Below are 16,292 nucleotides of genomic sequence, written 5' to 3'. Positions count from 1 at the left end.
TGGATCTGTCCTTCAAGCTCATCTTCTTCCTAGTTGTATGTGATCCCAATGAGTCAACCCCTCTTTTATGTAGAAGAGGAGCAAAAAACCTTCACAAATAATGTAAGCCTTTGTCCCTCTGCAGTCAGACTTCCCTTCCTATTTTCTGATGTGTGCAACTTATTGATCCTCGAACAGTGTTAAAAGGGGAATGCACGCAATGGACTTATGTCCATGAGAATTTTGTTTTAGTCTTTCAAAGGGCATTGGCGTTCCAATGGTTTTTACTAAAAGGGAAGGATTCCCTGCATTCTGTGGAGTATTGGTGGTGCATTAAAGAGGCTGCTACTTCAACCTCTACTGCAAACCTTTTTGAGAAAAATAATGTTTAATGCTCATCAAGTGTAGAAAATTGGTTAAACACAGCAAGAAATTAATCTGGTATGGGATCATTTTGTTGCTCTACAGCAGAGATGGGGAACCTCTGGCCTGGGGGCCAAATTTGGGCTCCAAGTGGGGTTCCTCCTCTTGGTGGGCAACTGTTGGCTGGCCTGCAGCTTCCTTGAAGAGGGAACGTAGCACGCAAGCGAGAGCCCCGCCGCCAGTAGGCAAGCAGCTGGGTTGCCCGCAAGCAAGACTCAGCCTTGAGTGTCCTCCATCTCCCCCGGAGGCAAATGCTGGTGACCCAGCTGAGCTAGGCTTCAGCTGCCCCACGCTTATCCCTCCTTGCTGGGGAAGATGGGGAACGCCACTCTTCACTTTCTCTTCCTCAAGAGGTCTGTGGAGGGTCAGGCAGACAAACAGTAGTCCTGGCTTCATCCTGCAGAATGACTCAGGAAGCCTGGTCCCCCTTTGTTGAGGGAGGATGAGGTGAGGAGTGGGCTTCTGGGGCCCTGACCTGACCACACAGGCAGGGGAGCAGAGTTTGGATTTAGTCCTGAGCAAGAACCCATTCCCATCCCCTCCTCTACAACGGCACAGTGCCTCATATTGTAATTTAACATCTTGCCTCTATCTACTGCACCCAGCATTTTCTAAACTCTTTCTTTCCTTTTTGGTGCAACACCCACCCCCCAAAGATACCAAGGAGCCTGTCAGCCCTGTGAGCTAGGCTAGGTCAGGTAACAGACCCCCCCCTACTTTTTTGTAGTGGGGTCTACTATCAGACTCTTGAAAGCCTGTCCCTTTTTAAGGACCACAAGGTCAAAGTGGGGCTGTTCTGAGCCTTCTTCCCACCCTGGGCTTTCCCAGGGCTGAGCCCCATGTCTCCTCTGCACCCCTCTTTCAGGGCCAGAGAAAGCCGCTTTCTCCCCCAGAAAGCCACTCTTTTGGCTCAGAAGATGAAGGCAGCCTGGTATTCTGTGATGTTCAGGATTTCCACGGCTGTCGTCCTCAGCACGGTCAAGGACAGGAGACCGGGACAGCTGTCGCCTAACACATCAAAAGGGTCCCAGGCTGTTTGCCCTTGAATGGAGATTGTAACTTACCTTCTTTGGAGCTCTTTTATCCTAACCATCATATTGAGGTGTCCTTGAGAGTATTGTTCAATGACATCACGGACATCGTAAGGCTTCCGAGCTTGCTGGGGGGAAAAAATTGAAAAAAACAAACTTAAAAATGCACAAGGGAAGGGATGCCCTATTTTGCCTCATGCACTTGAACCATACAGGATATTAATACCTATATGGCAAACATGGAACGATTTATATGGTGCTTTAAAGTATGAGGGAGGTCAGCAGTTCAGCAGAAGAGGTGCCTCCTGGTGAGTTGATGGCAAACAACATTTTGGGTTTTCTCATTTACCTCTTTCTGTCAGCCAGAAGGCCAGTCTGTTCCAGGTCTCTAGAAAGCAGGACTTTCATTGTGACATGAGGCCAAAAGGAAAATAAGAATTCACAGAAAAGGCAAAGGTGATTTTTAGGGAAGCCAAGAACTGTTTGGGAAGGCAGAGATTCCTTATCTCGTAACTTGTCCCATATCATAGATGGTCTTGAACTTCTTCAGATGTATTCTTTGCAGACTGGTTTACCACAGTAGAAGTGTCAAGAATCAGACAAAAGGAAACTGGTCACTATGCCATCTTCCTTTCTCCTGGACAAGAAAGGTTGGTTGGGCCCCAAAAGTTAGAGTAGATTTTATTTTTGTAATTATGGTCAATGACCAGCAAAGTAAAACAAATGAGGAAACGAATCTCAGAAACAATGGCCCTATCCAACCGAGACAATATAACACTCATAGAAAACCTAAAAGAAATAAGACTTAAATGCTGGAGAAAGGAAGAATTAAGTAAATATAGCAAAACGGTATAAAACATAAAATAGACATTGAGTAAATCTTAGGGATACAGTAAAATAGAAGAGGAAGAAGGGGAAAACACCTTCATAATGCCATCACTCCACGATCAGGACATCTTGTGACTTCCTATGGAAATTGTTGCAGATACAAACTTAGCATCCCTGTTGGGGAATGGAGGGTTCTGATCTCCACGGAGGAAACGGATTCCTTTCCCTCGTAGAATGGGATTTTGTTAGGAGGCAGTGAGGGTATGTCTGTTCCTAAATTGGCATAGAAAGGACAGAAGAAGGGGCTGCAAGGATGCACAGTTCAAGACAGATGTGAGAACCTCACATAGCTCAAAAGGTTTGTAAGTGAGAGTGAATGTAAGACTGCAGCGTAAAGAAATAACCCTCAAAGAAGATAGTGAAGAAGACTGTTGCTTTTTTCTTAATCTTGAAAGGGGCAACCCTGAAAAGTTGCTCCTTTATGGGACCTCAGCACCACCCCACAAAAATTTCCCGATCCCTTTTTGAATAGCGCTGATTGCAGAGGGAGCCCTGGGCAAAGGTGTCCTGTACTGAAGACCCCTTCATATGTTCATTTCATGAAGGGGCAACCTGTGTGCAAAGAGATCATGAGGAAGAACAATGGTCCTACCAGGGCTGTCCACAGGGTATGGTCAAAAAAGTCAAGATGGTGGCTGAAATGTGCGATTGAAGCTATGCCTGTTTTTAAATCTGTAACTCTAGCTTATGTAGAAATTGTGTGGCTCGTTCACCTCTGATGTCCACACAGAGCATGTGGTTGCTTGCAGTAAGGAAGAAGGTGTGCAGTGCAGGAGAGATTGTGGGTCTCTCCTTTGTACATACGGTGAATGTTTGAGCAATTCTGGGGTATCATAAGGCAGTGCGTCATCCATACAGGTATAGTACAATGCAGATCTTAACTTCTGCACATAAAAGAGAGCATGTGAAATTTCACATCTGCAGCTTATCTGCACCAAACAGCTGAAAATGACCGTCTGAGTTGATGAAAAGCAGAAAATGAATAATTCTTCAAACACAATCATCTTTCTTTACATCAGAAACATACTTCAGGTTGCCCGGCTAGTCTGCACGAGGGTGTTGACTCTGACTTCGGCAGCAGGCCACCTGCCCCCTCACTCTCCAGTCTTGCTGCTTTAAACTGCAAGGTCTGGACCAGGGTGGGGTAAGGTGGGGTGGTCATCTGAAGACCAACAAATCCACCAGTCTATTTGATCTTTGACCTGTCAGGGTGGCAGACCCACTGCCGGGGTCAGCTGCACTGACTTCCAGAGAGCTTCCAGGTACAATTCAAGGGTCTGGCTGCCACCTATAAAGCCCAAATGGCACAGGGCCAGGCTATCTGCCAGTCCGCCTGTCTTCGATTGTCTCTGCATACACCACCACACCAGGGCCAGAAGGTCCCATCTCTTACGGAGTGTCATCTGGTGGGGACCAAGGGATGTGCCTTCTCTGTAACAGCACCTACCCTGTGGGGCAGATCCCCCAAGATCCAGAGATCCCCAACCCTGCTAGCCTTTTGCAGGGCAGAAAGGCCTGGCTTCTCCCTCAAGGCTTGGGGCTGGATGGTTAGGCGAGCCCTCCGGTTGGCTGTCCGTCTGAAAGACTTAAAGGTTTTACTTGGATCTTTGCACTCACTCAACACTGATTGTCACTGCCATTGTTCTCAACTCCTTGGACTGCTGCAGTTGTTTTATTGTTAGCCACCCAGAGTTGCTGCTGCAAGATGGGTGGCTACAGAAGTCGCTTACGTAAATAAATAAATTGGATCTTGGGTCCCAAAATAACATCTGTGGGTTTGTTGCTTTAGATCTGGGTGGGCATCCGAAACCCCTGAGCCACAGAAGTGTCCCGTGCCCCCTTTGGCACTCCCCAGACGCCCTGTAGGATTGCACTGCTGAAAATAATGGCAAAGTGCTGATTTTTGGAAGTATGATTGTTCATAGCAGCTTTTTTGCGGGGTGGGGGGAGGGAGGGAAGCCTTGGTGAACATGTTTTTCCAGGAAGGGGAAAAACCCTGAAAAATTGGCTCTCTTTCCTCTGGTGATGTCACTGCATTGCCATCCATGCCCCTGTGACTGTTGGAGGCTGCAAACAAATAATTAAAAGTGTGTCCTCTAGAGCAGTGGGTCTCAACCTGGGCAACCTGAAGACGGGTGGACTTCAACTCCCAGAATTCCCCAGCCAGCATGGCTGGCTGGGGAATTCTGGGAGTTGAAGTCCACCCATCTTCAAGCGCCCAAGGTTGAGAAACACTGCTCTAGAGGAAAATTGCTTTTCTGTCCCTGGCTTAGGAATCCCTGGGGGCCAGTGAGGAGCCAGGCAGATGTCTCTTTATCAGAAGAGAAGAGTAGAAAAAAAAAATACTCTCTTAGTATTTAGCACATGCTAAAAATGTCTCAGATGATTATCAACGTGCAAACTTTAAAACAAAAGACAAGACTTTCTGTCTGCAAAGAGTTTGGGACAGCCCACGAGGAAGCAAACCAGTCTGGGGCTGCTGGCCGAGGGGCAAAGCAGTTTTAAAACAAACTCCTAATTTTAATTTGCAATCAGACGGCATTGTTGCTCAGACTTCAAGGACCAGTGGGGTTGGCTGCGACTGAGCACTAAGAAAGAGAGAAACTAAACCTGGTAAATTTCCATGACAATGCGACTATTAATGGAGTAAACACAGGGAAGGAATGGTGAGTGGGGACTAACTGGGCTTTTGGTGGTTGGGAATCTGCATAAACTCAGTAGGGAATCTGGGCAAGCCAGGCCTGCTTTTGGCCAGGGTTCAAGAGAGGAGAAGAGAGGGGGAGAAGGTCCCCTGGAAAACTCAGTAATTGAAAAATAACTAACAACAGCTCATTAGCCGGGTTGTTTGTTTCCACTCTGCCACAGGCTCAGCTAACTATTAGCATGCATTAAGCACCTCCAGTGTGCAATAGAATCATGCTTGGAGTTCAGCCATGGGATCCTAGGAATGGGAGATAAAAAGAGAGGGGGAAAGCAAATCAGGGGAGAAGAGGGAGAGGAAAGAAAGAAAGAAAGAAAGAAAGAAAGAAAGAAAGAAAGAAAGAAAGAAAAAGAAAGAAAGAGAGAGAGAGAGAGAGAGAGGGAAGGAAGGAAGGAAGGAAGGAAGGAAGGAAGGAAGGAAGGGAAAAGAGAAAGAAAGAAAGAAAGAAAGAAAGAAAGAAAGAAAGAAAGAAAGAAAGAAAGAAAGGAAAGGAAAGGAAAGGAAAGGAAAGGAAAGGAAAGGAAAGGAAAGGAAAGGAAAGGAAAGCTTCTGTAGTCAGTCTTTAGCAGTGCTCCAACATAGCCTCCTTGGCGGGATCACGGGTGTGCTTGGCAGCAGGTCGGTTATCCTTTCCATTTTTAAGAGCTTAAAAACGATGGCTGCTTGTCCTTTCCCTCCTTCGCCGCTGACAGACGCTGACACGTCCGTCCTTCTGGCCAGAAAAAGGCCGGCCATTGTCTCCCCCGCAGGGCATCTCTGCCAGGATGGCTCTGGACTGACCGGCTTTGAGAGCGCTTTGTCTCAGGGCACCCGTTCCGCTCCAGATCTGTTTTTTTGGGTTCTCGCTATTGAATCGCAATGGCTCGGCGCCTAGATGTTTACAAAGGTTTTGAAAACAAAACCAGGAAAAAGGGGCTATCCAAATGCATAATTAATTTTCTCCTTTCCCAATAAAGTTTAATTTTCCAAACCTCCCTTTGTTCGTGCAGAATTAAAGATTTATGCAGTTAAGTAATGCAAAATGAAGCCCAGGCAAAGGCTTAGAATTAGTCAACCCATAAATAACGGAAATGAAAGCAGCAGAGGAGGGGAGAGGGCGTGAAGTTGGCACCTCTCCTCTCACTCATTTTCTGAGTAGCTCTTTTTAGGCATAAACATCAGGAAGATCGAGGACTACAACAAAACCAGATTGCAGCTGAAGTCAGTCGCGCACTCACTCAGTTCAAGGTGAAGGTCTGGCCGCAGATGATTCCCATGAGGGAAAGGCCTATCCAGGACTTGAAAAGTAGGGAGGACCCACTCACTGACAGCTTGCGTTGACAGAGACATCACAATACGTGCTTTTGTTGTTGTGGGTCATGATTTCAGAACAAGTAAACAACCTCCTTCCTTCCTTCCTTCCTTCCTTCCTTCCTTCCTTCCTTCCTTCCTTCCTTCCTTCCTTCCTTCCTTCCTTCCTTCCTTCCTTCCTTCCTCATTCCCATCTCCCTCCCTCCCTCCCTCCTTCCTTCCTTCCTCTTTCCCATCTCCCTCCCTCCCTCCCTCCCTCCCTCCTTCCTTCCTTCCTTCCTTCCTTCCTTCCTTCCTTCCTTCCTTCCTTCCTTCCTTCCTTCCTCATTCCCATCTCCCTCCCTCCCTCCCTCCCTCCTTCCTTCCTTCCTTCCTTCCTTCCTTCCTTCCTTCCTTCCTTCCTCATTCCCATCTCCCTCCCTCCCTCCCTCCCTCCCTCCTTCCTTCCTTCCTCCCTCCTTCCTTCCTCTTTCCCATCTCCCTCCCTCCCTCCCTCCCTCCTTCCTTCCTTCCTTCCTTCCTCTTTCCCATCTCCCTCCCTCCCTCCCTCCCTCCCTCCCTCCCTCCTTCCTTCCTCCCTCCTTCCTTCCTCTTTCCCATCTCCCTCCCTCCCTCCCTCCCTCCCTCTCTCCCTCCTTCCTTCCTTCCTTCCTTCCTTCCTTCCTTCCTTCCTTCCTTCCTTCCTTCCTTCCTTCCTCATTCCCATCTCCCTCCCTCCCTCCCTCCTTCCTTCCTTCCTTCCTCCCTCCCTCCTTCCTTCCTTCCTCTTTCCCATCTCCCTCCCTCCCTCCCTCCCTCCCTCCCTCCCTCCTTCCTTCCTTCCTTCCTTCCTTCCTTCCTTCCTTCCTTCCTTCCTTCCTTCCTTCCTTCCTCCCTCCCTCCCTCCCTCCCTCCCTCCCTCCCTCCTTCTTCCACAAACTAAGTCAATAATTTGGCAAGACAAAGTAAAGAACAAGGCAGAAGGAACAATTTTTAAAAAGCCAAAATACCAGCTAAAGATTCCAGGGAGAAGAACCAGGGGAAAAGATGGCAAGAAATATTTCAAATCTGAGGTGTTTATTAATCTTCGTGTGGCTTTATTTCAGGTTGAAAGAGTCTAAATTTAGAAGATGTGTAAATGTTAAAAAAGCGCTGAATGTAATATCATTGCCCCTCGGAGCAAAGCGATGTTGGCATTTTCTACCTGTCCGGCTATTTATCTCTGTGACGTCTTTATCCGATATGTCCCCTTCTCAGCCTGAAGGGACTCTAGGAAGTTAAGCCCCCTGCTAGTGGGAAATCCACCCTTCTGATTATTTAAAGGCTAATGGTAGGAAACACAGAATCACGACAGGAGGAGGAAGATAGTCCTCCCAAATCCTAGAGCCAGCAACTCACAGCAGTTAGCGTAAAAGAGGAGCTCTGCTGAGGAGCAGGTGGGTCCATCCGAAAGAAGGAGAGCAGAAAACGCCATGGGAGCAAAAGCCTCACCGTCTGGACTCTCAGTGGCAGGAGTGTCTGTGGGGGTGTGAGGTGTCAAAAAAGTCACGGTGGTGGCCACAACCACCCAACTGAACTCACACTCCTTTTTTCACGGGTCACGCATAGCTCAGCTCCTTTTTACCTCGTAGATCAACCCAGTCCTCCAGGCCTTCTCCGTCCCTGCCCGTTCATCACCCCCCCGCCCCCACATTAGCAGGCTGAGTGGTGCCAGCTCTTTTATATGCAGACAATGTTGCAATCATGTCTATCTTCTGGGTGGGAATGAGAAGGGCCCTGACAGCTTTTCTGCTCCAAAGAAAAACGTGTAACATATTATTGTGGTAATTGCATGAAATTATCACAAAATTCAACAATGGCAAATGACCAGGAAGGCTACTGAGCAGGTGTGCACTCATAAATACCTTGGAGGGCTATCCTAGGCAACACTATCTTGGAGGGAGCATTTTTAAAATATCTGGCAAGGGTTGCTAGTGAAGGTCATCTCTAGATCCTCTTCCATGTCCAATTCTTTCAGAAACCTTGATGTCCTTGAAGCCATTCACTCTAAGTTTGTTAGCGCCATCTTTGCATTTTCAAGATGCATTAAAAATGGTGCACTTCATTTGGAGACAGGCTTGGATTCCGTGGATATAAGAGCTTGGTATCTTCTTTTTAACCCTGGACTAAAGTTATCTTTGTTCCTGGTGGGCTTGGCTCATTAAGGATCACTTTATGTCATTCTGGTTGGAAAAAGCTTTGAGCAAGCTTCACTCCCTTCTCTTAGACCCTTGATGGCTTTGGAAAGTAGCTCCTTAAACAGCATATTTGGGGCACTGATTTCAAATTAAATTCAAGCTGGCTCCCATCTTGCTGCATGGGGGCTCTTTTTAACGGGTGTGTGCCAGCCTCTTGCCTCTCACGGACCACAGACTTGGAATTTCACTGGCTCTTTGCTTTGGCCAGGCTGCACAGATGGGCTTCTGCTGTCCTGTTGGGGCTCTCTAAAATATTCCCCTATGTAGCATGTATGTCCTTGTGAGGATGGCTCAGGAGAGACCTTGAACCATGTGCCACTTTCATTGGTCTTTTTACAGGGAATCCTGAATGACTTTTATTCACCTTGCCCAGAAGATAGAAGTGCAGCATTTTTCATGCACCTTGGAACTGCAAGGATGCTGTGATGCATCATTCAGATCGATCTCTCTGGTTGCCCAAATCCGCACCTTCGTAGGCCCTATCCATCTTTCCTTGGGTCTGAACATTAATACTCATTTCTTTTCTTTTCAGCCCTACAAATTTTCATTTTTATCTGTTTTACTTTCCTATGGCCTTTCCTGGGGTCTGAAAATTTAGACTACTCCCCCATGGATAGGAAAAAATTGCCCAGCTGCCACCAGTAGCAAGGCAGAAGTTTTGTTCCTCCTTCCTCAACTCCACCTAGAATGTCCTTGAATGCCAGTTCCCCTTAAAAGGGGAGGTTGGAGTAAAATCTTGTTTTTGCATTGGTGGGTCAAGGCACGTAACACATGGCACATGGCACATGTGATGACATCGTGATATCCACATGGCTTCTACTCAGTGCCTGAGCTTGTGTCTGCCATTTGAGCCAGACACGGACTCCTTCACAGGTTCACTTCCTCCAGAAGCTCCAAGGGATCCAAAACAGCTGACCAATCACGCCCAACCCCTGACAGCAGCTCTGATTTTTTCTTGCCTCGCAGTTGCAGAGGCAGTCAGCCATCCATCCATTAATGCCCCGTGGAGGCCTGGTTCCTTGGCCAAGTGCTGACTGGCTGGTGAACTGAGTGCGAAGACTGAACAGCCTCGCTTCAAGACACAACGGCACCAAACGCATTAGGGCCTCATTACACAAATGACATCATTCTTGTCATTTGCGTGATGTAGACGACCTCACTTGCCCCACTCTACGCCTCTGGATGCTGGGCATTTTTGTTAATCCCCCCTTCTTGTGCAAATGCACGGGCATGCCCAGGGAGGAAAATGACCCCTCTGTGACAATGACACATTCATGACAAGATCATCACAAAAACGCTGGGATTCATATCCTTCCACATCAGGATGCAAGGACACGATAGTGGCATATGCGTGATGACGCTGTGGTGCAAAGGTTTTGTGTTCAGGTGGATGGTAGATGGATCAGGAGTGGATTAGAAGGTGAGGGGCTTGCTCAGGGGGGGGGTTGTCTAAGGATATGCTCAAAAGAGTCGGGAGGGAGCCATAACAGGGTGATTGAAGCGTCGCATGTTGACTTCTTTGACCACAGCCTTGGATGCTCCTGAGTTTCTTTCTCCCAAAGCCCCAGGCCAACTATTTGTTGTACAATTTTGTGCATGTGTATGGGGGACGGGGTGGAAGACCGTTGCATTTTCCTTTCAGTTATGTTGTTTTCAATCTGTTTTATTCTGCTCATTCTGGCCTGCCCTACCTGAAATTTCCTTCGAGCCACAAAATACTGCATTCTCCTTATGACCTTGACAGCCGCACGATAGGTTTCTGTTAGCCTAGGGAAGAATAAAAAATGCGCACACTTTAAAAAAATGTAAATGAAAACATTCCCCCCACCTTCCCCAAACAAATATATATATCGCCTGTCTATCTCTTTATATTTTATTCCTTTGGAATCATTTTCGGGCAGCGTTTCCCAATTTCTGCTAGCGGAGTCCTGCAAGTGGAGACCCAGGGCAGCTTTTGCTCATACTGAAGACGTGTTAGGGTGGGAAGCAGAAGGCAGTCTGCTCAGAGGGATTCATGGCCATGTCTTAGCACGAGCTGCTGTCCTAAGCCCATCGCTCCCTCTAAAGTAGCCAAGGACCGAGTTCCCCAGCCCGTGGGCTTGCTGAAGAGCCCCTCCTGTGGATCAGTGCTTGCAACTCAAAGCGGCCCTCCCTTCTGAGTAAGCCAAGCCTTTTCATGACCTCTGGCATGCCCTGGAAAGTGGGAGAGATCACCATGAACACAAACTATAGGAAGTGCTTGCATCCTGACCGCCTTTGCAATGGACGTGTCTCTGAAGATTCACCAACTCTGAACAGAAATAAGTCAATACCTGGAGAAGTGTTGGGACACCTAAGAAGAAAATATCTTCTGCTGGACTTTATTTCGTCTTGAAGGTTGCTGAATTTCTAAGCTATGAAGTAGTTTGTTTGGTTAGGATTGAATACCCTGTGTGAATCCTGACACTGTGTTTTGTAAACCATGATTTAAGGCAGTGGCTGGCAATCTTTTCATGCAGTAAAGGTAAAGTCTCTCTTGAATCACCCTCAACTCTTGGCGATTCTGTAGGGCAAACAGTGCCATCCTGTCCATACAATCCTTTTCCAAACCCCAAATGAAGCAAAACCTTGGCCTCAACTCTTCTGTGAATGATTCTCCAATTCTCATAATCTCAGAGGAATGATTGCTTCTGAAAGTGTTCCTGATCCAGGCATGATTAGGAGGGGGGGAAAAGTATAAATCTAGAACAGAGTGGCTCAGCACCTTTTTGTAGGACTGTGATTCACAGGACATTCATACCTTAGTTAGAGATGAGCCCTCCTTGGGCTCAGAGGAGGCTGACTGGAACGAGGCAAGATCAAACCAAAGAAGCAGATGTCTCATGGGGGTTTGCTCTGGGCTCTTTTGGGCTTGAACTCAATGTGTTTCTCTCAGAAGACAGTTTGGAAATTGTTGCCATGCAACAAAGGTGGGTGATCACAACTCTTGGCTTTGCATGTTATCCTCTAACCACCATTTTGGCCTTTAGAGCCCCCCTGAAGCATTGCTGAAAATGATTGCCCAAAGAAGGCCATTTTGAGGTAGAACACACACATAGTGTAAGCCATAACATAGGTTTGTTGTTTATTTGTTCAGTTGCTCCTGTAGAGGAACATGGAGCTGTTGAAGAAGGAATTCAACAGCTGTTATTTAAACATCAGCTTAGCCCAGACTGACAGGAAGGGTGAGGAGAAACCTCACGATTTCCCCTGCCTTGATTCTCTTTAGTATAAGAGGGAGAGAATCTGTCAGGCTTTCAGGATTCTGTTACAGCCTATAACAGTGTTGTCCAAACTTGGCCACTTTAAGATGAATGGACTTCAAGTCCCAGAATTCCCCAGCCAGCATGGCTGGCTGGGGAATTCTGGGACTTGAAGTCCACTCATCTTAAAGTGGCCAAGTTTGGACAACACTGGCCTATAACAATAACGTTCCAGCAGTTCATGTAGTTCCTGACCTGGCCCAGCTTGAAGGGTGATGGTTCCCAGTTCTTCATGAACCCACGGGCACAATTTTACCAGGTTTAAATTGGTTTAACCCAGCTTAAAAACAAAGGAAACCCTGCTGTGCCTTCGAATTGAAGCAGAAAACTGAATCTCAGCCTGCTCCCCATGACATGGCCTGTCTCCTTTGCATCGTCACCCTGCTTGTTGTACCTCCAAAAATGTTAAGGTGCCCTCTGCCAGCTACCACGAGGTTCCCTCCTTGCTTGAGAGTAAAGGGACACTGTCCTATGGATTCACCATAGGAGTATTTTCAACTTGCCCGGATCATGCCTATAAATATTAGCCAGTGTAATTAAAGGGTCAGTTTCGAAGACTGTGTGCAAACTTCCCCCAAATACTTGTTCAAACAAATACATTTATAGCAAAATATATTCCTATGTAGACTAGAGAACAAGGTTCTCATTTATGTCTTCCCAAAAATGTGCAGCAGGGAAATGAAGTTTATACTGATTTAAAAGAGATAAAACTTTCACCTTGAGCTGATGAATCCAAATTAGCAGAACTCTTTCCACTTGCATAAATATTGTGGCTGAAGCCTACAGTGTAGACAAGTGAAAGACAGTTTCTATCTTCATAGCATTAAATATTTGGAACAGGGCAGCATTTGTCGTTGGGGTAAAGTCAGTTCTGTAACCAAAGTTATACACCCATTTAAATTATAATCAATAGTCACATGTTTAGGGAGATAGTACCACCTACCCATTGAAATTGCAAACCAGTGCACGTTACTCATTTCTAAAGATTTCTACTCATTAAAGACAAAACCATGAGCAGTATAGAGGATACTTAAAATAGCTTTCTTTAACCATTCTCTCTACTTAATCAGTTTAATAACTTTTCATCCACTCTGTTTATCTTGGTAGAATATGCATGCATGTACAAAAGAGGCAGAGCTTTGATTATGCAGTCATGGGCACAATTTTGTTTTATTTATTTGAATTTGTTAGCCGCCCAACTTTCTGACTTTTTTGACCCCTTCCCCTATGGTCACTGCTGCTATAAACTACAATTTACCATCCACTGTACATCACCATTTTCTGTTCAATCTGTACACTCAACTTGGTGTGTATTTAACACAATGCAGCTGAAGTGCATAGGCAGAATCCTATAATCTTTGGGGAGGAATATTCAAGTTCTGCAAAAAGACCTCCATCTTTGATCCAAATACACAATGCCATTTTTGGACCATGTAGAGTTGTGCTTTGAAGGAACTCTACTTAGACCAATCCTTCTCTGGAGTCTGTGAATCAGCCTCACAGCTTCAGCTGAATTGGTCAGCCTAGGTGGCATCAACTAACTGATCATGGCTGACCTTGGAAAAGTAAACAGAGTTGGACCAGGTTAGTACATGGAGCGGAAACCACAATGCATTCTTTCTGTAAGCTAGACTGGAAGGAGAAAGAAACATCGCGGAAGAAGACAGAGGAAGACGTTCATATTGTTTCCAAAGTAACAGAACAGGTATGGTTCCATGAAGTCCTCAAGAGTCAACCTTGACTTGAGGAAGTTTTACTGTTGAATCTGATGTACTCCTTTATAAGAATCAGGAAGTATCAACTAAGTTTCTCTGACTCCTTCCTTAACTTTTGTGTAAGACATTGTCACTGTGGTAGCTGGCTTTCCTATAGTTCCAAGGACAGGTGACACTGAACAGTAGAACTCCCACTCAACATCCACCAGGCCATCAACCTCCAAACCACCAACATCTAGTCATTCCCCTGGCTTCTGTGTTTTGACTGTAATTTATGCTCAAAACACCTTTTTTGTTTAATACTTCAGTTTCATACTGATCATGATTCTGTCATTTCTGTGCTCTGTCAGGCCACCTCTAAATCACAGTACTTTTTCAGACCTCTTTACATCTTGGGAACTGGCTAGAACATGAATGTACTTTTCAGTAAGTTCACAGGCTGATAATACGCTTACCAAAATCCCCTCAACTGAAACCCTATTCAAATGTTCAGCAAGTGACCTGGGATTTGACTAGCTCCTCCAACAAAAGCATGGGCTTGAAGGGAGAGGACTTTGGGGTGTAGGGCTCAAGGTCTCTGTGTGTGGTCTCTGTCCAGTTTCTTGATCATCTCCAGATGCCAGTTGGGTAAAGATGTTTTTATGGCACCTGAATGGTCACTGTCAGCCAGCATTAACTCTAGCCATTCTCAGTATTCTCTGAGATCTCCACCCTGAAGACTTTTCCTTTTCTAAATACTTTTGTACTCATGCAATCTTTGGGATTATTCCAAGTCTACTGATACCTCCCCCCTGGAGCGTGAACAGTGCCATTGTGGATACAAAACAATGAGTTTATTATTCCTGTATCAAATGAGGCAAGGAGAACCAGATGAGTGGAATTTCCAGAAAGATCCTAAATTCATGTCACCCAAGAAACAACCAGAAGGAAGGATTAAAAAAAGAAAGTAACCTGCCTTAGTTTACAAGGAGGAAGTGATATGACCCAAACTATATTTATCAAGCCTCTGAGTCCATATGCTTTTTTCTGCTGAACTCCCTCCCTGTTTTCCATTTAATGCCCTTCTTCTCAAGCTTACCACCAGTTCCCCAACCAGCCAATTCAAATAGTGGTGACTGGCTTTGGTCTAGCATCTAGACTTCTGATTCCTGCCCCTTTTCTTCAGAAAGTGGGTCTTAACTACAGGTCAATCTAGGCCACTACAACTGTAGGTCATGGCCTCCTGTCCATTTCAACCCAGCTTTTAAGGCATCTATCTGGCTGGACATCAAGAAGTAATAAATGGCCCTGCCTTTCTACTTTCACATTAACTCATCTGTTAACCCAGGGAGGCCCACTGGGACCCAGAGCAGAGTTGCAGAGGTCTTCTGAAAATGTTGGCTATGGCTCTCAGACTCCTCCTATATGTGTCTGTGGAACTGCAGTTTTTAAGGTTACAGAGAGGGAAAAGGGTTAAGTAGAAGTATTGAATTGTATTTTTTTTAACCCAGGAGCGACAGTTTCTCTCTCTCTCTCTCTCTCTCAGTTCTATTCCTATTTTTTCTTTCTTATTGGTTTATTATTTATTCCTTATTGTATTCTGTACATATGATATAATGTTCTAATATATTTCAGTTGTGCTCATTCATTGCTTTAAATGCTGATTTTTTACTGTATACTTCATACATTTTAAAATAAGAAACAGTGAATAAGCATTTGAAATAAGTAAATACTTGAACTCATAACATTGTCTTCGCCCAACCTTCTTTCTCACAGGAGGTCAAAAGCCAGTTACGGCTGCAAAACACAGGCGCTCATCATACCTTAAAGATGAAAAAGTGTTTGTGGGCTAGTAACTTTTGTGCAAAAGTGCACAAAATATGGCAAACGTTATAATACAAACACAACCAGCCCAAATGATTAAAATTAATAAGAGATCACACTGCTTTCAGGAGAGAACAAGGTATCAAAGCTATTTCAGTTGAGAAACGGAACAAGAAATTTCAAGCTGCTGTTAAATATATTCAAAATATGGATCCAGAGTAGACCACCTCTGTGTTGCAAAGCTCCAAATGGCCACTAGGTGGCAGCAACAGGGCACAAGAAAGTCTAACCTCTGCTGCCACCTAGTGGCTGTCTGAATAAGTCTATTTTGAGAGCATTTGGTTTGGTTACTTTTTTTTTAATCTTTCAGGAAAGTAATCAAAGCAGGCGTATATTGCTTCTCACTCTTAACAATTCATGATAAGTGATTTATATTTTTAGCTCGCAGAAACTTGTTTGTAACAATGATCCCTCAGAGATAAAAATTTTCACATTGTAGTAAGCATTAAAGCAGTTCGTTTTGTGTTGGGCTAGAATGCTCTCATAACTTAAATATGTTTTAAAAAATTAAATATTTAAATTAAAAAAAAAGTTGTTGAAGCAGCCAGGTTCCAGTAACTGCACACACCAGGCATTAGTTTTGGCCTCATTGGACACTGGGATTGATCTTCTGTCAATGGCCCCAGGATGTGTCTTCTGCGGGTGGTGAGAGTTCAGGATGGTGAGGAACCTCTAGCCGTAACGTTGGCCATCTTCTTGTGGGGCTGCCATGCTATTTCTGCCTTGGGTATGCTTTCAGAATTGCAGATTTCAGCAGAGCTGTGGACAGGAGAGAGTAATGCAAGCGGCCATATGGAATGCACCTTATCTGGCTGGTTACGTGATTTATCTATTTCAAGAGGCAGCAGACAAAACTCCCGATCAAAATAGCTACAGAGCAGAGGAAATGAGGTCTGGAATTCTGG

General features: G+C 45.4%; 1 protein-coding gene across 1 annotated transcript in view; it reads right to left on the bottom strand.

Moving 5' to 3' along the window:
• The window catches only part of LOC103051455 (potassium voltage-gated channel subfamily KQT member 1-like), a 207,609-nt gene that overhangs the window by 107,263 nt on the left and 84,054 nt on the right, over positions 1–16,292 (bottom strand). The window contains exons 12-13 of the mRNA XM_088146177.1: positions 10,220–10,295; positions 1,467–1,561 (exon numbers count right to left, since the gene is read on the bottom strand). Coding sequence (XP_088002303.1) covers positions 1,467–1,561; positions 10,220–10,295 — 171 coding nt within the window. The remainder of the gene's footprint in view (positions 1–1,466; positions 1,562–10,219; positions 10,296–16,292) is intronic.

This window comes from Python bivittatus, unplaced genomic scaffold (assembly GCF_059951505.1).
Source record: "Python bivittatus isolate LINGU-HERP-01145 unplaced genomic scaffold, Pbiv_v1 ctg000010_np1212, whole genome shotgun sequence".
Taxonomy (NCBI): domain Eukaryota; kingdom Metazoa; phylum Chordata; class Lepidosauria; order Squamata; family Pythonidae; genus Python; species Python bivittatus.
This window is presented reverse-complemented; position numbering and strand designations above follow the sequence as displayed.